Source organism: Amyelois transitella, chromosome 15 (assembly GCF_032362555.1).
Source record: "Amyelois transitella isolate CPQ chromosome 15, ilAmyTran1.1, whole genome shotgun sequence".
In the NCBI taxonomy this organism is placed as follows: domain Eukaryota; kingdom Metazoa; phylum Arthropoda; class Insecta; order Lepidoptera; family Pyralidae; genus Amyelois; species Amyelois transitella.
In genome coordinates this window covers 10,675,403-10,698,581 of record NC_083518.1, presented here as the reverse complement: position 1 = coordinate 10,698,581, position 23,179 = coordinate 10,675,403, and the positions used below count along the sequence as shown (strand labels likewise).

General features: G+C 34.6%; 2 protein-coding genes across 3 annotated transcripts; both read right to left on the bottom strand.

Moving 5' to 3' along the window:
• Positions 1–183: 183 nt before the first annotated feature.
• On the bottom strand, positions 184–16,228 carry LOC106137938 (uncharacterized). 2 transcript variants are annotated; one of them, XM_013338892.2, is made up of 5 exons: positions 15,955–16,228; positions 6,879–6,987; positions 5,875–6,060; positions 5,269–5,419; positions 184–3,275 (listed from the first exon to the last, which is right to left on the bottom strand). In XM_013338892.2, exons 1-5 carry the CDS (start codon positions 16,029–16,031, stop codon positions 3,181–3,183), a joined length of 618 nt encoding a protein of 205 aa, XP_013194346.2. In that variant the 5' UTR covers positions 16,032–16,228; the 3' UTR covers positions 184–3,180. The 2 variants fall into 2 exon arrangements, with proteins under 2 accessions (XP_013194346.2, XP_060804214.1); XM_060948231.1 differs by lacking the exon at positions 15,955–16,228 and adding an exon at positions 8,599–8,655.
• A 1,067-nt stretch (positions 16,229–17,295) lies between these two features.
• LOC106137957 (uncharacterized) lies at positions 17,296–22,824 on the bottom strand. Its single transcript, XM_060948201.1, has 4 exons — positions 22,504–22,824; positions 18,721–18,891; positions 18,279–18,438; positions 17,296–17,886 (listed from the first exon to the last, which is right to left on the bottom strand). The coding sequence occupies exons 1-4, from the start codon at positions 22,582–22,584 to the stop codon at positions 17,774–17,776; spliced, it is 525 nt and encodes a 174-aa protein (XP_060804184.1). The 5' UTR covers positions 22,585–22,824; the 3' UTR covers positions 17,296–17,773.
• Positions 22,825–23,179: the final 355 nt, after the last annotated feature.

Sequence of the window (23,179 nt, the reverse complement as noted above, 5' to 3'; positions counted from 1 at the left end):
TGATCATCGTAATATTAAGGTTATTCCGATGAATAAACACTGTATAAATTATGTTTGTGATATTTTTATTTCTTTACCCGCTGTAGCGGGGGCGATGATTCAGGCTCAATGATGCCCAAAATAATTATTCCACGCGGACGAAGTCGCGGGCACAGCTAAATAAATAGAAATAAAACCACATAATATTTGCAACATACATGTTGTTTATTAAAAGCGAACACTCGCATGGCACTTCATAAAATTACTTATTATAAATTGGTTAATATATAATAATATTTTTTCATACATCTAAAAACAATGTCTTATCAAAGGCATAAAATTTGGCATATCACTTCAAAAGTCATAAGTTTCAAAATATAAATTTATGAATACATATCTTGGAATCACCTCTAACTGTAATTCCGTGAGTAATGACTAAGAAAAAGCATTACAATCTAGTGAATAAAAAAATCCTAAAGCGGTATATATTACTATAAAATGTTTTCTAAAAAGAAATTATACTTGTGTACATAAAAAATGTAAATAATTTAATATCAGTATCACCACGTCACACATTTACAAACACTCTTATAGCTATAAAATGCACTGACACAGACATCTATGATATCGTGACAGCTTCTTAAATATTAAAGTAACAAAAATGGTTAAAATTTTCACTGTGTATTGAAATACACACAAAATATTATAATAAAATTCAATCTTAGATTAAGTCTTCATCCTGGCTTCAGTCCCGGTTGCATCCTCACCACTCTGGAGAGGAGCCCGGGGTAAGCATTTGACCATGGATCCTGGATTGGGTGAGTCAGATTTTTACACGAAGCGACTCCCGCCTGACCTCCACAACCTTTGCAGGGGAATCTAACCCGTCTTGGATCATATGGTTACGCATTCAGTTGCCTGAATGTGCAGGTTTCCTCACGATGTTTTCCCTCACCGTAAGGGCATCGGTTAGTTATCAAACTAATGTAAGTACATAACTTTGAAATCAATTTGAGATTAAGTGTTATTGTTATAAGATTGAACACAACCTTACATACAGGGTAATTTGTAAAATACATATTTAAAACCTCTGAGAGAGGGAGTAAATAGTCTCTGTAAGTAATCAGCTGCAAATATATTTCGTATATTAAGTATTTTTATTTATAACTTATTTATTATCACCCACACAAAGATCCTTGCTTAACTCAATGGTAGACATTAAGTCCGCCTATTGTAATTTACAAATTGTAAATAAATTAATATCGAAAGTGTATCTTAAATCCAATTAAACAAATAGATACTGTTGTTTATTTTTTAGTTTTGTTCCTGAATTACAACGGGAATCAATTTTTTATTACAAATATATAACAACATTTAAAACATTTTACTTAATATTATTATATGCTGCCTAAAAATTATATGATTAAAAAAAAATATAAATTCTAAGTTTGCGCTTAGTATATCAGCCCTTTTTAACAATAAAATATTAGTTTTAATTAGAATATTATACGAGTTACAGAAAAATTCAATTCATATTTGAATTTATTTTTACAACATTTATTTAAACTAAATCACAAAGAACATATTGAATTATTATATAAAATACTATAAAATTGTTGTATAGAAGCTTCCAAAATAAGGCATTTTCAATTTGAACACACATCCAAGCGTTGCTAAGAGAAATAGGAATTCCTTATATTTATTAACATAACGCCCATTCTATTTCTTATCTATCCATACTAATAAAGAGAAAATTTTGTATTTTTGTATGTTTGTAATGAATAAACTCAAAAACTACTCAATTTATTTTAACGAAATTTGGCACATATATAGATAGAATATACCTGCAGGAGTAACATAGGGTACTTTTTCCGAGAATTTCCCACTGGAGCGAAACTCCATGCAGAAGCTTAATTATTTTATAAATTCACAGAACCAACATCTTAAAACCTGCTTCATATTTATTTTTCCGTTAAAAAAAACAAATTCGACTTAAACATTAAAAAATATAAAAACACAATTAGCGTTAAATTTTCGACAATCCATACATCAATATATTTTAATTTTTCTGAACATATCCGACGAAAAAGATATATACGAGCTTGCATTAAGAGAGTTATGAATGTGGCTGAAGCGAAGGAAGTATGCAGAGATCGTGGCAAGTGGAAAGAGGTAGTCTCTGCCTACCCCTCCAAGAAAGAGGGGTGATTTTATGTATATATGTAAAGATATATACATAGCTGTCGCATAATATTATATATAGATATAAGAGGTATAAAACGCGCTCGTAACACGTTAACAACTTGACGTTAGAAGAACGCACTGTCGGGCAATACGAAATGTAGCAGTAGCCGGCTGGTTTTCAATCGCTCGGTGACCGCGGGTCATTGCAACATGATAGATAGATACATACATATGTACATACATATGATCACGTCTATGTCCCTAGCGGGGTAGACAGAGCCACCGAAAAGACTGATAGGCCACGCTCAGCTGTTTGGCTTAGTGATAGATAGATAGATAGATATAAAACTCTTTATTGCACCATAAGAGTAAAACATACAAAACAGCACAAAACAGATAGAGATGGTAAACATGATTCGTAACGTGCGAGATAAAATAAAGGCACGTTACGTGCGCGTTTAATGTTCTTTCTGGCTATAGTCTGGGTTGCATCATCACTATTCTCGAGAGACAACGCAACATGCGACTAAGGGATAATAAACTTGAGATTTTGAAATTCAATATTTAAATCTCAATTCTATGAGTATCATTAACTGAATGTGACCTTTCAGTCTTTTGATGATTGTTGGCTCTGTCTGCCCCGCAAGGGATATAGACGTGATTATATGTTTTTAAAACAAATCAGAATTAACAGTAAGCTTTATGATTTAAGGCCTTATAACTGAAATCAGACTTGATGAATAATAATAAAAATAAACATAGGTAATAACATAGGTAAAAATAAACATAGCCATATACTAGAGGCCGCCCGCGACTTCGTCCGCGTGGAATCATTTCCGCGGGGACTCCGGGATAAAAAGCCTAGCTTCTGGGTCTTCAGCTACCGACATACTAAATTTCATCGTTATCAGTTCAGTAGTTTTTGTGTGAAAGAGTAACAAACATACATACTGACATCCTGACATAGTAACAAACTTTCGCATTTTTAATATTAGTAGGATTTCTCAAACAACCTGTTCAGTAGTTACTCTTAGCTGGTCCCTCCATATCCTCGCAGCTCTTCAGTTTGAGGTAGTAGCTGTTCACGCATAGAATGCAGTACGCAACAACAGCTGAAAATAATTAACACAACATCTGAATTAAAACTATTTTTAGAATTATCTATAAGGTTTCATGGAGAAAGCTTAGATCCATAGGTGGATAAAAAATAATAGGGCACTGTTTATACTTTAATTTTAAAAAAAAACAAATATTCAGTAATTTTTCAAATTATAACATACATGTCCTACCACAAAGTGTTCAATTTTTTTTACAAAGCAAAAAAAAACTGCATAATAATTTTACAACTTACAAAATCAGAAACATTTTCTAATACACTAAAGATGATCAAGAATCAGAACTTCTAGGTCATCATTCAAAAAAAATAGGTAAAAAAACTTTTTAAGTTAAACGGTTTTATGTTAAACATACATTGCAATGTTGTGTAATGTAAACATATGCATAGACTAGACTAAAATAAAACCGTGGGGCACGTCAATTGTCTACAAATTATAGACTTAATGTGCGATAGAAGAATCGTTTAATTCGTCGTTAGGCAGTTGGCCCGCAGACGGTGCGCAAATTACTTACTATTTTGCTGGCTAGCGAGGATCGTTTCACTGCTCGTAGTTTGTCTTTAATCGACAAAACTTATGATAAAAGTACTACTCGCTCAACATTATGAAACCCTAAAACTCGCTTAATCGAGCTTGCTAACTTGTTTCCACATTCTAGCCCTACTTATCACACGTCCATCGTTGTCGGTTGAACAACTGCCTAATTATAGTGTAACATTACAAAACAAACATTTTAATCAACGATTGTAGACAATTGACGTGCCCTACGGTTTTATTTTAGTCTAGTCTATGCATATGTTTATAATTCCCACGACTGTATCTATTTTATTATTTTTTGGTTTTTAGTACATTTATATTAAACATTGCAATGTATGTTTAACAAAAAAACCGTTTAACTTAAAAAGTTTTTTTACCTATTTTTTTATTTTTTGGTTTTTAGTACATTTACATTAAACATTGCAATGTATGTTTAACATAAAACCGTTTAACTTAAAAAGTTTTTAAAACCTATTTTTATTTGTTTTTGTAACGAATAAACTCAAAAACTACTGGACCGATTTGAATGAAATTTGGCACAGGGATAGACTTAACCTTCAGGAGTAAAATAGGCTACATTTTATCCCACTGCTTAGATTTTAATTTTGAATAGTAAATTGTATTCTACTTGTTGAGACCTTTCATTTGATACCCATGTTGATGGGATTGATAAAACCTAAGTTATCCGCCATTTTGTAGAGGCCGCCATCTTGGATTTCAATTTTTTATAGTATATTGTATTCTGCTTGTTGAGCCCTTTCATTTGATACCCATATTGATGGGATTAATGAAACCTAAATTATCCGCCATTTTGTAACGGCGGCCATCTTGAATTTATAAAGATAATGAATAAACATAATTATATTGTCACCAAAATCCAAAGTGTATACAAAATTTCAGATTAATCGGTTGACAGGAAGAGGGTGAAATTTGAATTACTAAATTTGACCCAAGAATAAATAAAACAAACGGGGTGAGCTAAATAAAACCGTTTAAAAAATGGCGTGTCTTCTCTCTTTTCTATTTGTATCAATAGGTTTAAATCCCAAGTTGTGTGCGAAGTGCCGTGTGGCTCTCGGTACTTTCCAATGCTAATAAATTTAGGGTTCATCTTGTAGGCAATGAGCTAGCAAGTAGCAATCCGTCACTATTTGAATCTCAATTCCATAATTGGGCCATACAGCACGAGATTACGTGACAGCTTAGTCTTTTCCAGACTGTTGGCTCTGTCTTCCCCGCAAAGATATAAACGTTTTTATACGTTCTTATCATCAAGAATTAAACATACATACATACTATGGTCACGTCTATATCCCTTGCGGGGTAGACAGAGCCAACAGACTTGAAAAGACTGAATAGCCACGTTCAGCTATTTGGCTTAATGATAGAATTGAGTGACAGGTTGCTAACCCAACGCCTAAAAAAGAAACCCAAGTTTGTAATCAAGACTTACCAAAAAACAAAACGCCCTCAGCGAATGCGATGAATATATCTGACCCGCTGGCACTGAACCCGCGCGCCGCGGCCACTACGACGAACACTATCGCCGATACGAACAGCGCGGACATCACCCACACCCACACGCGGAGGAGGTTGGTGTTACGCTGGAATTTACAGTTAATTTATCAACAAGACATTCGTTGACACAAAAACGGCTACATGGTTGTACTAGGAAAATAGGTACTATAGAATTTGCTCTTTTATTTGCAAAAGGTAATGAAATTACAATACAGAACACGATGGAGAGTTTTCATTTTCTTCTTCGCATCATAGCGTATTGTCGCTTTCATTCTTTTCTCTCCAATACTACTATATTATCCTTGAATACATTTGAGAAATAAAAGAATATTATATCAATGACCTCTCTAAGGCAATCGACTGTGTTTAATACGATTTTCGTCTTAAAATAACAGAAAATAATCAAAAGCAAAGTTATTGTACAGATAATAGATAAATTTATATTTCATAATTGTCCTCATAAAGTCGATAACACATTAAATTTTCAATCTCGAAGTTAATCTGTTAGGTGTCCCCCAAGGTTCTACACTAGGCCCCTTACCTTATAAGCGCCGAGTAGCAGCAAACACGCAAGTAGAATATGAACGACGGACACTATAGTGACCACCAGCGCTATAGTATAGATCTTGGTGTACAAGTTATCACCCATGTCGTCTACAGTGTCCTTTTTGTCGTGCGCGTCTGATGTGAAGATCGAACAGAGGATTGTGAAGCATATTGACGCTGCCTGTCGAGGGAAAAGAGAAAGAATGAATTAATAATCATAATACTTATAAGGCAGAATGAAGACTTCAATTTAAAATTCTATGGCAGAAAATTACGTATAAGTGCGAATTTTCAGCTTTTAAAATATTTTCGGTCATCAACATAAATATAATAATGATGAGGAGATACGTATTGCTGGAAATGAAGAAATTTTTAAAACTGGTAAACTTGTTTTATCTTGAAATTCTAACCGCTTCAAATGTTTTGTAACCAAGTTTGTAAATATTAAAATAAAAGCTATAAATGTAACTACGTTATAGACAACACGCATAAGCTGTTAACTCATTGAATGATTATCACGCATGCATGCCATGCCAATCATGAAACAATATTTATATTTATCCTTATTTTATAATATAATCTGCATATTTTCCTTTGATCAAATTGATTTGACGTCTAAATCCGCACATGTTCGAAACGGCGCGTTTATTTTTATGCTCTGATTGATATTAGTGATTCTGAAGCATTCGTTATGATTGATCTTCTTAATGGGCTCTTTATACTATTTTGCTTTCATTTTTATATCATACAGAAATAGCCTTCATTTTTATTAATTTCTTTAAAAACAATACTTAACAAGAAATCATGTATTTTTTTCTTAACAGATATAGATCAGGTTTTAGGATAGAAATCCCAAAAGTTTTACACGCTACAGGTAGCGGTAGCACCAGTGTTTATTTAATATGTTAACGATGGTGGCGTTATGCATTTTATAAGCCATATCGTACTATCTCCTAATTCTAATAAAAGATAAAATGAACGGATTAAAAATTTACTTACCAGATGAAGATATCCCACGGCCTTAGCGCCGACCTCTAGGCCCATGCAGCAACAAAACTGAGTAATGTACGGAACCCCCATGCCGAGCTCGGGCTCGGGCTCAACTTCCCTGCAATCACAAGATGAATTGTATTGACAAAATATTCGTATTAAAATCATTCGTTTTATACTCAATCACATTTTCTAATGACGACAATGTGTATTCGTCCACGATTTACATTCAAGAGATCTATATGTGTAAATTGAACTCCGGTGAAAATTCTGCAGTGTGGTTTGTTCCGCCGCTTCTTCTACACATGCGCTTTGGAAGCGGTAGTAGATATAATTAGGTTTAAGTGATGTGACGTCAATAAGTGATACCTTGTATCCAATTTTACAATAAATCTATTCTATTATCATCGACCTACAGTTTGTCTAGGTTGGACTCAGCCAGGGTAAATAGTCCCAGTCCATGAGGTTTATATGATAAATTGCAATGATGTAACACTGATTACATATAACTGTAGTAGCTTTTGCGCCCAGATTTGCTTCTGTAGGAATTGCCGGAAAAAATTAGCCTTTGTTTGACCTTGAACAATTTACTATACATATATTAATTAAGAATTCCATCATAAGAAGATGGATAAACAGACTGGAAAAATTAATTCCGAAGTGAGGATGTTGATCTGTCAAAAATGTATTACTAATCGATTTAGGCTATTATTGATCAAGTCTGAAAGTTATTTTATTGAAATACAAACGTATAGTACAATTGGCGGACTTAATGCTAGAAGCATTATCTACCAGTCAACCATCTGACAGGGAACTTTATGTAGGGTTAAAATAAATAATATATTTATACCTACACAAAATACAAATTAAATAATTATAATCTATACTAATCTATACTAATATTATAAAGCTGAAGAGTTTGTTTTGTTTGTTTGTTTGTTTAAACGCGCTAATCTCAGAAACTACTGAACCGATTTGAATAATTCTTTCACTGTTAGATAGTCTATTTATCGAGGAAGGCTATAGGCATTTTATCCCGAATTTCCTACGGGAAACGTCAACAATGCAGGTGAAAGTTGAATGAGTCGGCCATCTGCGAGCTTTCCACGCGAACGCTGCGCAAACCAACAAAGATATAGTAAAACAATGTACTAAAGATGTGAAGTAGGTACTCATTTTTTGCCACAAAAAAGTCCGCGAGAGCATATATCTATCTCTTAAGGTTTACTTACAATAACCACTTTTATGTTCATTTTTTAAGATTATTTTTTCATTATAAACATAAGTTATTTTGAAACCAATTTTCTTTAATTCAGTATTAATCCTTATCCAAATAAATATGTTTATTACAGTATATAAATCAGACGAATAGGTTTTGAGATATAGTCGTTATAAGCAATTTGCAGCGAAACATTTAATACGGCGAACCAGTGTTCTTTCTAATACGCGTGACCGCCTGACCGCCGCATAACAATTAGCAGCTATAATTGATAAAGCCGAGGAGGATGTTTGCAAAAATAAATATGATGCCCAAAATAACTATTCCACGCGGACGAAGTCGCGGGCACAGCTAGTTAACATATATATATATACAAAACTACAATAATGCGTCATTCCAATATTTTGGTTTCTAAATCATCAAACATTATTAGTATGTATTATGAAGTTTACAAAATTTTTATAACTTGATTTTTTTTATATATTCTAAGGTCTAGTGCACAATACTCACGTCTGTAATCCGTCCATGGCTGCACCGATACTAAGCCTGTCGCACCCTAACTTGCATCAACTTGCATAAAAAAAACAACGAAACAACAAAACGGTCATGTTTCTCGCGTAATTGTTGTGTGCAAGTCATGAGAGCGAGGCGATTTTGTACCTCCTGGAGGTATGTTGGTCATGTATCACTGGATTAGGCAAATGGTATGAGAGAAGCACACATACTGTTATATGGCTTTGTTAAAGTGAATTCATAGTGTAACATCTTTTGCAGTCTGAATGGAGTTACTATGATTAAGTTTTTTGGTTAACTGTCAATCTCTTATCATAAGGTATTACGTTGAAATTAATGTTTCACTTTAAAACAAATCGAATAAATTGAAATAACATGCGCTTTTGAAGTTATTTCTTTTTTTTACCAATTTCTTTTTTATATCCTGTTGTATTATATTCTTAATAATTATGTGTTCTCAACTTTTTGTATTACAAAAGGCATATTCTTTACTATAAACTATGTTCTTCATTTTGAAATCATGCGTTCGACTTATTATATTTTCTCCTAAGAATTAAAACGGACCCTGAGAACACTGCAATAAAAGATTGATCAAAAGATAAACAAACACCTTCATACACATAATCACATCTGTATCTCTTACGGGGTAGACAGATCTGTTGGATCTCAAAAATACTAAAACCACGTTCAGCTGTAGGTATGCATTAATGATAGAATTGAGATTCACAAAATGTTTTCAATGTTCACAAAATTCACAAAGTCACAAGTTGCAAACCCTATCGCCTATCCCAAGTCCATTAGTCTTTCACTCGTCTGACCAAACCATAAACAATAGAAAAAAAAGAAAACAAATTGTCCTATTCATTTCTTTTACTTTCCTTTACGTTGGTCACAAAGATTTCGAAAATTTACTCGTAATTTAATCTACCTCTAAAGTTAGGCACAAAAAAACATGAATTAAATGTTAGTACTTACCTTTTTAATAAATTTCGTAATCAACAATGAAGTATGAGGCGCATTGCTCTTATGTATGTAAAAAGAAATAGCCCATGCTTTGATGTCCATACTTAAAAACTTATCATACAGAAAAAAATAAATTTTTGGAGTATTTATATACTTATTTGTGTAAACATATACATTATTACTGAAATTTGGCACAAACTTAAAACCTTCAAAAATAATATTTCAGGCAACTTATTTTTGGAAATACTTTTTTGCACGAACTTCAAAAATGACAGTAATAGCTTCATCCGACCACATTGCCGTCCATAGTTCTTACGACAATTCGCCCGCTTTCGCTTGTGCCTTGCGCCTGATAGTCCCGCTATATGATAATCGCTTTTATTACGGCGATACTGCAGTCAAGGTCGACTCTGGCGCCGCTAGCTTCTTACACTTGTCATATACAGGGTGTATGATTGATAGTTTATTTTGGCAGCGTTTCGATTTGTTTGCGGTAAGAATAACCGATAGTTATTTTATTTCATTTACAAACACGCGAGTGAAGCGTTTAACATGCGAGTATCGTACGAATTTAAGATATAGTTATCTTAAATTCGTATTTAAAGTGCTTAGGACCACACGGGTTAATACGGTATAAATTAACCCGAAATACACTTTAGAAGAGAATCAATCCATCTCTTTCCCATGGATGTCGTTAAAGGCGACAAAGGAATAGGCTTATAAACACGGGAAACTAGAGCCAGGAGAAAGAACACAAGATTGTTTTTAGTTAGTTATGCACATTATTTTATCTTCAGATCAGCAAATAAACTCCACACAGTTGTCTGACCTTGAAGTGATATTTATAAGACTATATCAACATGTACCCGGAGTTATATGACTATTCAGATCTCGATAACATGGGTATTCTCTAAACAATTTGTAAATACTGAGAGCAATAGCTTCTTAACACACATATACGTACATACATAAATGTAGTCACGTCCTTATTCAGTGTCCGGTAGACAGAGCCAACTGTTCAAAAAGACTGATAGGCCACGCTCAGCTGTTTGGGTTGATGATAGAATTGAGATTCAGACGACATCCACGGGAAAGATATGGAGTAGTCCTATAAGTGCTGAGTACCATAGACAATACACAACTGCTTCCGATAAATTTTTTTTCATGGAATATAAGATTTAAACAAAATGAAGTGAATGAAATCAAAAAGACGTCTTACATTAACAACAGACCACTCACATTCATCAGCCATTTAAAATACCTAGCATGCAAGTATTAAAAATCTCATCATAGAAGCGTAAGCTCTACGTAAGTATATTAGAATGGAAGAGAATAGATTTATTTTCAAAATTAGATACAAGGTATCACTTATTGACGTCACATCACTTAAATCTTATTATAACTACTGCCGCTTCCATAGCGCATGTGTAGAAGAAGCGACGGAACAAACTACACTGCATCATTTTCATCGGACGTCAATTTAATAATATAGATATCTTAAATCTAAATAGTGGACGAATGCACATTGTCTACCTACATTAAAAAACATGAATGAATTTAGAACTAATTATTTCAATACGAATATTTTGTCAAATAAATATAAGGGTAAAGATAAATTTATCTTTACAAATGCCAAAGTTACCGTCTGTCTGTAACCCTTTCACACCTAAACACCACGGAGGAGTGGAGTCCGGAGTAAGTACGCAATGCCGCGGGCGATAGCTAGTTGAACATTTTTAAAAAACACAGCATGTATCCAAGGCTACCTGTCCACAGACGCAACTCACTCGGTCACTTACACAGCATACGAAACTGCAATTATCTTGAACCGTCAACCATCTTCGGACACATGCCGATCTGAGCAATGTCCAGTGGGAGAACATATTTTTTTCTCAGCTACATGTAATTATAATTAAACGTAGGTCTCAGACGTAATGTTTTAGTTTGGTGTGTTTTTCTGTTTGTTCGGATTCCGTTCCAGAAATGTAGAATAGGACTAAGTAATGCTTGTTTTTCAGTTTTTTTTCGGTTTGATTTTTAACTTTCGCGTTGCGTTATCTATACTTATATTATAAAGTTGAAGAGTTTGTTTGTATGAACGCGCTTATCTCAGGAACTACAGGTTCGAATTAAAAAAATTATGTTGATTAGACCATTTATCGAGGAAGACTTTAGGCTATATAACGTCACGCTTCAACTTTTAGAAGCGAAGAAATAATAGAAAATGTGAAAAAAAAAACGGGTAAAATTATTCATCCTTGAGGGCTTCAATTATTATAAAATAAAATAACTATTCCTGGCGGATGAAGTTACGGGCACAGCTAGTACTTTATATAATTTGTCTAAAATTTGTGTAAAAAATAAAGGTACGTTACGTGCGTCTTTAATACCTATTATTTATAAACAGAAAACTAGGGTCGTGGCAGGCAGAAAAATGCAGACTCTGTCTATCACCCCGGGATGTCCAGGACTGTTGACCAGCATACCCTAGGTTGACTCCGATGGAAATTGGAGCCAACAAGGGATTAACAATGCAATTGAAGAGAAGATGAAAACTACGAAATGTAAAAGTAATAAAAAACTAGCGGCATTGCCGTGTGGTTCCCGGCACCAATACAAAAAAGAATAGGACCACTTCATCTCTTTCTCATGGATGTCGTAAAAGGAGACTAAGGGATAGGTTTACAAACTTAGGGTTATTTTTTAGGCGATGGGCTAGCAACCTGTCACTATTTGAATCTAAATTCTATCATTAAGCCAAATAGCTGAACGTGGCCATTCAGTCATTTCAAGACTGTTGGCTCTGTCTTCCCCGCAAGGGATATCGACGTGACCATATGTATGTATGTATGTATAAAAAAAATTGTTGCGCATATCAGTTGGCCCACGAGTAAAACGTGAGTTACCTACCGAGCTAAGACAATTATCTTAATGAAAACATCGCAAGCCTATACGTTAACCGTATATCGCTGTCTGTAACCCAGACAAGCCTAAAGACTTAAAATCCTTGCTGATGTTAGAAGTAACACACTGCCCTGGTATAACTAAAATGCCGTTATCTGCCAAATCCTTGTTTTAAGTAAAACGTCAAAAATGCGGTAAAAATTTGAACTGATGCCATTCATCAATGAGAACGCCTATTTATGACTTAAAGGTACCAAAAAGTCGTGTATATACAGATCGAAAGAGATTTTTTTTCTTATTCTACTGGTAAAAAAGGTGAAAATCCTGATGTAAGATAACGGCATTTTAGTTATACCACGGCAGCACACATTCAATTCAAGCAAGGTCAATCGTCTGGCTATGAAGGGCGACCGTCTCCCACTGTGACCTCTTCAATTTTGAAGTCTCCATTGTAATATGACAACAATTAAACGATGTTTTTATTTGTATACATACATACGCATACAATCACGTCTGTATTCCTTGTGAGGTAGACAGAAACAACAGAAACAGAAATATTCAAAGGCCACGTTCAGCTATAGGTATGCCTTAAAAATAGAAATCCATCGCCTAAAAGAATCCCAAGTTTATTAGCCAGCGTTTCACTAATTTAATTCACGTCATTTTACATTTCAATAAATACATTTCAAGTTATATCTAACATATTAGTATTTGTCAGAAAGTTAAAAACTACTCCAGCACTTAACCCCCTCGAAGCTTGAACGTCCTCATCAAGGAACAGAACGGAGAACTCATCAAAACGGCCCCAGAATCCCTTTAAGGAACAGAGGGAAACGCTCCTCAAAACGGCCACCTTCATCAAAATAGCTCGTAGGATACAGAAAATGCTGCAGTGTAGTTTGTTCAGAGACTACCTCTTTCCACTTGCCACGATCTCTGCATACTTCCTTCGCTTCATCCACATTCATAACTCTCTTCATGCAAGCTCGGCGGTTTCAGGTACTCTTTACCTGACCCTTTACCAGGACGTCCTTAATTTGATCAAGATACGTTCGTTTAGTTTTAGTACACAGTTCATTAATTTTAGAAGTCTAGCAATAGTTTGCGCTACTTAACTTGTTTAATACCTCTTTTCAAGGGATTATGTTAATCAGAATTGCTGTTGAAATGTTCATCGTAATTTCTAGTCATTAAGTTCTTACAGTTAATTTTTCGATTTGTGTAATAATAAAAAGTACAACACAGGTTGTATCTTAGCTCTTTCAAGTGGATGCCGTAAACGGCGACTAAGGAAAAAGGCACATAATCTAGTGCACCTCTTCGTACAAAGCTTAGCTGATACCATGATTCAACATTGGTTAAGTTTCACTGTAAAGATTTATTCCTTTTTTCACCTCGCCTCTTTCCCGGAGTGGTAGGCAGAGACCACATCTTTCCACTTGCCACGATACCTGCACGCTTCTTTCGCTACATCCACATTCATAACTCTTTATGCAAGCTCGTCGGTTTCGGTATAAAAACCTGTATTTTCCAATTCAGAATCATGGTCCCAAAAAGTCGGTTTTTTGTAAACTTTCTATTGTATGTAGAGTGTAGCTCCAACAAAGCCTGAAATCCTAGTTAACATTATGAGATATTGACGTGATCAGTCTTTTGTTTAAATAGTAGGCTTCCCATGAATATTCCAGAAGTACCCACTTCTGTATGAGTTATAACCCATTTTGATAGTATTTAGAGCATGTGGTCGCACACGATATGCACAGCCAAGCATAGCAATGACAATACAAATACTTTTGCTGAGCGGAGACCTTTTTGGTACATTTTTAGAGGTAAATTGTCATATTTTAATTTATATTTTGTACCAAATAAACATTTTTCTTTCTTTTTTACTGTCTTGATGAGTAGGTTGAAATATTTAAATTTTGTAATACTTTAGGCAGAATGACAACTCAAACAGGTAAAATATAAGTAAATAAATATATATTCGGGACAGATTACACAGACTGAGTTAGCCTCGCAGTAAGTTCGACACTTGTGTTATGAGATACTAACTCAATAATACTACATTTATAATAAATACTTATATAGATAAACATCCAAGACCCAGGCCAATCAGAGAAAGTTCGTTTCTCATCATGCTCTGGCAAATGCACTACCGCTACGCCACTGAGGCCTTTGCACCATCTCTATCTCTTGTATGTATCTCTGGTATGTATCTTTTGTATTGTATGTTTTACTCATAAAAATAGTGCAATGAAGTGTTTCGTCTATCTATCTATATACGTAATCAAGGCATAACTACAGTTTTCAGACAACTGACACTAACATACAATATATAAAAATTGAAAATTGATAATAAATTAAAACTGTTGATTACAATCTTCTTGTCAAGAGCACCGGAATCTGGTGAGCGTTGCATAAAAGAGTTGAATGCATTGATGAATGTGATTGCAGATAAAATGAAAGAAATATGCAGGGATTGTGGCAAGTGAAAAGATGTAGTCTCTGCCTACCAACTGGGAAAGTGGTTTGATTTAATTTGAGCTTACAAATTTTATGACAAACCATTTCTGAAAAACCATGATGATTAACTCGGCTTAAATAACTTATACTTGACCTTTCAACAGGAAATAGATAATAAGGTCTCAATGTGTAGCTAGGTCTGCAGCAATGCATTTTCAATGATACATACATACATATCATCACGTCTATATCCCTTGCGGGGTAGACAGAGCCAACAGTCTTGAAAAGACTGAAATGCTACATTCAGCTGTTTGGCTTAATGGTAGAATTGAGATTCAAATAGTGACAGGTTGCTAGCCCATCGCCTAAAAGAAGAATCCCAAGATTATAAGCCAATCCCTTAGTCGCCTTTTACGACATCCGTGGGAAAGAGATGGAATAGTCCTATTCTTTTTTCTATTGGTTCCGGGAATCACACAGCACTTCATTTTCTATTTATACAAAATATAATTGTTTACGTTTAAGTTTTGTATGCTTTTAGTCAAAAATGTATCCTGTCCTTTTCCAGAAAAATGATTTTGTGTTATGTCTTAACGTAACACAGAAACATTTTTCTGGAAATACATTTTGAACCAAACTTCATCATTAATATAAAGGAGCACCGTGAAGAATTGTTTTGACAATATATAAATGGGATTATTGGACTCTATATAACTATTATATTTTTAAGTTTATAATTGTATTATTAAAATATATAAACCTATACTAATATTATATAGAGGTAAAGTTTAGTTAAGAGTTACTATGTTTGTTTATAAGGGCCAATCCTGGTAAATATTGTACATACTGATTTTTTTTCCACTGTTAATAAGGTAAGATATTTTTTGCGAGTAATAGGCAAATGTTGCGGCGGGCCGCTATTTTAAAATAATTGGAGATTGGCGAATAAAATTTCATTAATCTTTTCAGAATCCTATTTTTTTATTATAGTTAATATAGATACTTATTTAATGAATTACTTACCAATTAATCTTATAGATGTGTCCAAGCACCAAAGAATAATGCAAAATATTTTTAGGAAACAAACATCCTAAACACATTAACAATATACCTATTGTATTTGTCTAGTAGCCTAACCGGTTTAATATAACTTAATGTTATGAGAATCTAAAAGTTATATTTAAATAAATCACCCACACTACAAAAACTAAACTAAATTGAGATCAACTGAAATGAGGAGTAAGTTGAATTGAAAATCCAAGACACTAGAGACAAGGCTAAGAAAAACAAACACAATGTTGCCTTGCCAGCGATATTTGTAAAAATCGCGCTTACTTAAAAGTCTTGGAACCAAAAACCGACAGAGGATTTTAATTTACCTATGTTATTTATTTATTTATTTACGCCAAAAATACAACGGTAGTAGTACACCTCTTACAGTATTTGGCAAGGAATTCTTATAAGTATAACAAAATAAAATAAAATCTTGACAGTCTTCATTTCAACTAAAAGGACAAATAATAAGTATACTATGGGTATGAAACAAAGAAGTAACTTACAGAAACAAACAAGTTGAAGTACTTTCACCTTTCTCACAAAATAACAAAAAAATTCTTATAATCATATTCCATCCATCCACATAAATATCACAATCAGGATCAGGATGTTGATTTAAGAATGCGTTAAGGCTCGTGAGCATGCGACAGAGAGGGAATTGCGCATGCGATATCGTGCGCGTGGTCGGAGGTGCAAACAAACGTTGCGGTTGCGGCTGACTTGTCCGCTGCAGTAATCGTCGATTTGGTACAGATAGACGATTAATAAGGTTATAGATTTTACTTTGCGGCCGAGAACCGCTTGGTGCTTTTAGGTATTCATACCTTAAAGGTAAAAACGGGGCCATATTACTAAGTTATCATCACCAACATCTTTATTATAATAAAATAAAAAAATAATATTTTGTAAAAAAAAATCGCAATCATCATTAAATAACTCTACTTAGCTTAAGAGAAAAGTCAGTAGAGGTCGTAGCAGGTGTACGCTAGCAAATTCGGAAATGCGCCAGCTTTACTACCGAATTCTACTTGGCATTGGCAACACTGACAAATCAAGTGAAATAAAATTGGTTTTCTGACTTTGACATTATTGTTTTTTATAATTCAAGTTGGGATGGGGATTAGATCGTAGATCATGCGTATTTGTCATTAGTATTCGTATGTTATGTTATAAATAAATAAAAATTTTAGTTGAGATGATGAAATATAAATAAAAAAAATATCTTTAATATATTGATGTGTAGAAGGCCTGTGATTCCTCGAATTAATGTTTACCTTCACAACCTTCTAACAAAATGAAACTGAAGAATGTATATAAATGTTTAATAAAGAAATGCGATTTTAACAAGAGCTATATGTAGAGTGAAGGATCGGCTCGACGATGAAGTCCCAAGCGGCGTCTTGCGCGCGCAGACATCGTTCTTAGTTTTCCAAATTCAAACGGCACGCCACAGATGCTTTATTAATTACAAATAGTGGTAGGTACATTAGAAAATCACAAAAACATCACAAATTATATTCACAGACACCCACTTTTAAAGTAAATTTTTTAAAGCATTAAAACTTTTACAAACAGAATATATAATTTTTGTCACAAAATTGTTGACAATAATCACATAAAATATTTGATTATTCTGAGATAAATCGTCAAATCAGCGACCTTGAGTTTCTTAATGCCTTCCGAAGCAAATGAGCTTCCTTAGTTATTAAATTCTAGCTAGTATCATGCTAACTAGAGCTTCACTAGTCTTCGTATGAAATTTGACTCTTGTATTCAGCTCAGAACACTAAGCCACAGAGCCAGGAACCGCCCGATAGCGGATCCCCTTTAGCCTGTTCTTGTCGTTCATGATCTCCTTATGTCTGCTGTGAACCACCACAATGCAGTACGCAGACACAACTGGAATCAAAAGGTTTAATATTAGATCCTTGTTAACATTTTTCGTACAACAGTCTAGAAAAGATTTGAAGGCTATATATATATCCTAACATTGCTGGCGATGTACCTACTTACCATACATCCATATCCATGTAATCACGTCTATATCCCTTGCGGTGTAGACAGAGTTTGAACGCGCTAATCTCCGGAACTACTGGTTCGAATTGAAAAATTCTTTTTGCGTTGAATAGACAATTTATGCTACTCAATATGCTCACAAAATTTTATGAGAATCAGTGAAGCTGTTTCGGAGGAGTACGGGTACGAACATTGTGACACGAGAATTTTATATATAAGATGTAACGTAAGAACCACGAGCAAATCGTGGTTGTCCAAATAACGAGTTAACTTACCAGCCCTGACCAATAGAACCGCTACGAAGACGGCATCTGGCACCTGGATCTCGGACCAGTCCTGCAGCACCAGACTGATCCCCGTCAGCCCCAGGATGAAGACGGCAGACGTGATGATACCGGTGATGATGGTCCACGGAAGAGTCATTGAGGCCAGCTTCTGAAAATTGAAAATAAAATTACGCTTCTTTCCCGTATAGGGTAGGCAGAGTCTACATCCTGCATCTTGCAGACCAGCATGGAAGCTTGCACTGGATTAATGTGCCCCTATCCCATTAGTCGCCTCTTACGATATCCATGGAAAAGAGATGAAGCAGTCAAGAACTGACGTAAAGTTAGGCAGAAACTTCATATTTCCACTTACTTCTTTCGCTACATTCATATTTATCTCTTTATGCAATCTCAGAATTGTGCAGTTATATAAATGGATTTTTTGTCTCACCCTGACATCGGCCACCACAAGTAAGATGGAAAGAGCCAGATGTACAGCACTGACGGCTGCTGCCATGAAATATAGCACCTTCTTATTGGTGGACATTTCTTCCCCCTCCTTGTTCAAAGGCTGCAGGGTCACGAACAGGATGTATCCCACTAACTCTGCCAATGCCCATATCTGGAACAGAAGAAGCCATCATCTACTGAGTAGGTATTATAAAATCCTTCACATAATTTTATCACCAAAATAAATTCTATTCATGGACACTATGACTTACTAGCTAGGACTTAACAACTACTTATAATAAATCACAAAAATTTTTTTTTTACAAAATATAACTAAAAAGTATAAAAAATATATTTTGTCTGCGACCTCCTCTGTTTCAGCTAGGTACTTTATTGTTGTGCCCAACATAACGACATTCGGTTACTTTATTTTTGTCACAACTAAACTTTGGAATGCAAAAAATGATTGTGTCTGACAACATGGAACTTAGATCCAACATGAAAAATTTAAGTTCAGACGGGAAAGATTACAAACATAAAAAATACCTAAGTACATTTACACGTATTATACCTAATGTGACCATTTTTTTTTTTGACACTTACGGAATTTTGTATAAAAAATAAAAAAATATACTATATAGGTAGGTACTAAATATATAAGTTAGTTATAAATAATTATCTATACATATAATAAAACAATAAAAATATTTTGTCTGTAGGTACATTTAGTATTTTTGACTGACTGTTCTCGTCAGCGAGATTTGAGTGCAATGTTGATATAAGAATAGAATAGAATAGAATAGATTTATTTTCAAAATTGGATACAAGGTATCCCTTATTGACGTCACATAACTTAAATCTAATTATAACTACTACCGCTTCCAAAGCGCATGTGTAGAAGAAGCGGCGGAACAAACTACACTGCAGCATTTTCATAGGACGTCAATTTACAAATATAGATCTCTTAAATCAAAATCGTGGACGAATGCACATTGTCTACATTAAAAAACATGTATGAATGTAGAACTGATTATGTCAATACGAATATTTCGTCAAATAAAATAAATATAAAATAAAATATGTACATACTGTACAAATTATGTCAAGATCATGTCAAAATACACAAGAATTAAGAGGCTATTATGTCCAGCTCGGGCCACACATGTTTATCATTAATATAATCATCCGTGCTGTAATAGGCTTTCCTACAAAGCTCAACTTTAATATACTGTTTGAATTTTCTATCATTCATTTCAAGAACACTTTTTGGTAATTTATTATAAAATCTTATACAATTAATCAGAAATGATTTCCCTACCTTAGCCAGCCGATGTGCTGGGATCGACAACTTGTAATTGTTCCGCAGTGATCTACTAGTACATTCACCTACTTTTTTGAAAGAGTCTAAGTTTTTCCTAACATGCATGATGTTATCGAATATGTATTGGGAGGGCAAAGTTAAAATATTTAGGTTTTTGAAAAAATCTCTAAAGGAATCTCTTTGTTTAAGACCGTAGATATATCGAATTGCCCTTTTTTGTAAAATGAAAATAGTTTGTATGTCTGCTGCTGATCCCCAAAGCAGTAGACCATATGACATTAAACTATGAAAATAACTAAAATATACTAGCTTAGCAGTTGCCACATCCGTCAAATGCCTAATACGACGAATAGCGTATGCGTAGGTAAGTATAAAAACTTGCTTTATTTGTAAAAGCGGGACATTTTTGCTCTCGCTGGGGACAGCGAGACAGACAGCCTGAAAGCGGGACAATCCCGCCGAAAGCGGGACGTATGGTCACTTTAATTATACCTTACGTCTCCAAAAACTGAGAATGAGAAAGAAGCCTTTCGCCTTAAAGACGAGTCTTAAGTTTATTAGCCTCCCCTTAGTTCTCTCTTACAATCCAAACAGCTGGTACAAATTGTTTTTTGATGATTTTAATTCATTTAAAAATCGGTCAAGTGCGAGTTGTACTTGCGCGTTCAGATGCAACAGTATACCTATTAATAAAATAGCTATGGCCAAGAAGAATAGACCAGAAAGAACTTCGTGAATAGTTCTTACATTCACCCGTTCTGCAGGTTGAAACATGTTCCGAAACCCGTAGCTGGGCACGCGCGACGCCATTTTTATTGCGCGATAAGCTATCGCTGTCTCGTTTCACGTCATAATAAAAAAGCGAAACGGCAATAGCTTTTCGCGCGTGCCATTCTTCGGGGGCTGGCTACCTAAGCGACTGATTAATAATAATTTAATCACTGTTTAGAAACACAATGATTGTAAACGCTTTACTTTTCAACTATTACTATCTGACAGTGCCGTGTGGTTCCCGGAACCAGTACAAAAAGAATAGGACCACTCCATCTCTTTCCCATGGATGTCGTAAAAGGCGACTAAGGGATAGGCTCACAAACTTGGGATTCATTTTTAGGCGATGGGTTAGCAACCTGTCACTATTTGAATCTCAATTAAGTATATCATTAAACCAACGTGGCCATTCAGTCTGTTAGCTCTGTCTACCCCGCAAGGGATATAGACGTGACTATGGTATGTATGTATGTACTATCTGACCATAGCATTCGTATGTCACTCTGCAGTAAGTCTGACACTGAAAACTCATACTGTATAGTGACTCATAAACGTACCTAAATAACCCTATCTTTGTTGGACCGGTCGGCATCGCAAAAGCCACCAAGGGCAGGTATTTCCTGATATCATATCTTATCATACCAGAAGCCATTAGGTGTCATATTTAGTAAGATTTTTTATAAGATTCGTTTGTTGAAAAACGAAAAATTACAAGAAAATGATATGATAAAAATATTTTATAGCAGGAATCCAAACGGTATGTTGTTACACACTTATAATCACGTCTGTAACCCGTACGGGTTAGTTAGAGTCAACAGTCTCGAGAAGACTGAAAGGCTACGTTCAGCTGCATGTATTTATATTATTTATGTTCTCATAGATTGGTAGGTAGAGGGTAGATATATACATACTATATCATTCATCTTGCCACGATCTCTGTATAAATCTTTCGCTTCATCCACATTCATAATTCCCTTCATGCGACACATAAAACTTATTTTACGTTGTGTAATTCTCGAGTCTATTTTTCTATCTTTGTATAATTTTGTGTCTGTGTAATGAAATATACTTTTATCTAAGTGGGTATCTAATGTAGAGAAGAACCTTACCTAGTAGCATAGCAACAGAATTATTCCAATGGTCGCTGCTTACAACATCCACGATGAAGATTTTATTATAACATACATACAAACATACATAAGTCACACCTCTTTCCCGGAGGGATAGGCAGAGACCACATCTTTCCACTTGCCATGATGCCTGCATAGTTGTTTCGCTTCATCCACATAATACTCTTCATGCAAGCTCGTCGGTTTCGTCCTTCTAAAGTATTGATAACGCACCGAAAATCTATTCGTAACAAAATCAAACAAAGGAGCATCAATCCGAACAAAGAAAATCGCCTGCCTTTAACGATGACGCTGTGTATGATGTGCCGTGTGGTATCCGGCACTTTAGAATAGAGCTCCGTGCCTTTCCCATGGATGTCGTTAAAGGCGACTAAGAGATAGGCTTAGGATTCCTCTTGTAGACGATGGCCAGTATTTAAATCTCAATTCCATCATAAAGCCATGCAGAACGTGGCCTTTTAATCTTTTCAATACTGTTGATGGTTCTGTCTACCCCGCTCTATATATATAGTCCTGACTAAGTATATGTATAACTATAACAATATTGATGAAACAAACTTACTGTGTACAAACATCCAATAACCACAGTTCCTGTGTGTAAACTGACACAACAACAACATTTCTTAACTATAGGCACTCCCATCGTGACACTAAGACTTCACATAATATTATAAAACTAGATAAGTCCTAATTATGATGGCAAGAAGGAAGAGATTCAAATAGCGTTCCTCATAAAAAAAAAATCACAAAACAGACTGTTTAACATTACAATAAAACATAGATTATGTAACTGAAAAAAAAAACAAAAAATACCAAGGCTTCTAAAAAAACTACTATGAAGTGTTAAAAAAAATGCGCGTGCGATTTTCACGATAGTCGTCTTATCACTGACTGATACGCGCGTTTGTGGTGATAAGACGTGACGTTTTATGCATAAAATCTATACTAATACTATACTAATAATATTATAAAGCTGAAGAGTTTGTTTGTTTGAACGCGCTAATCTCAGGAACTACTGGTTCAAATTGAAAAATTATTTTTGCGTCGAATAGACCATTTATCGAGGAAGGCTTAAGTCTATATAACATCACGCTGCAACAATAAGGAGCAAAGAAATAATGGAAAACGTGATAAAACGGGGAAAATTATTCATCTTTGAGGGCTTCAATGATGCCCAAAATAACGATTCGACGCGAACGAAGATGCGGGCACAGCTAGTAATGTATATATACCTATGT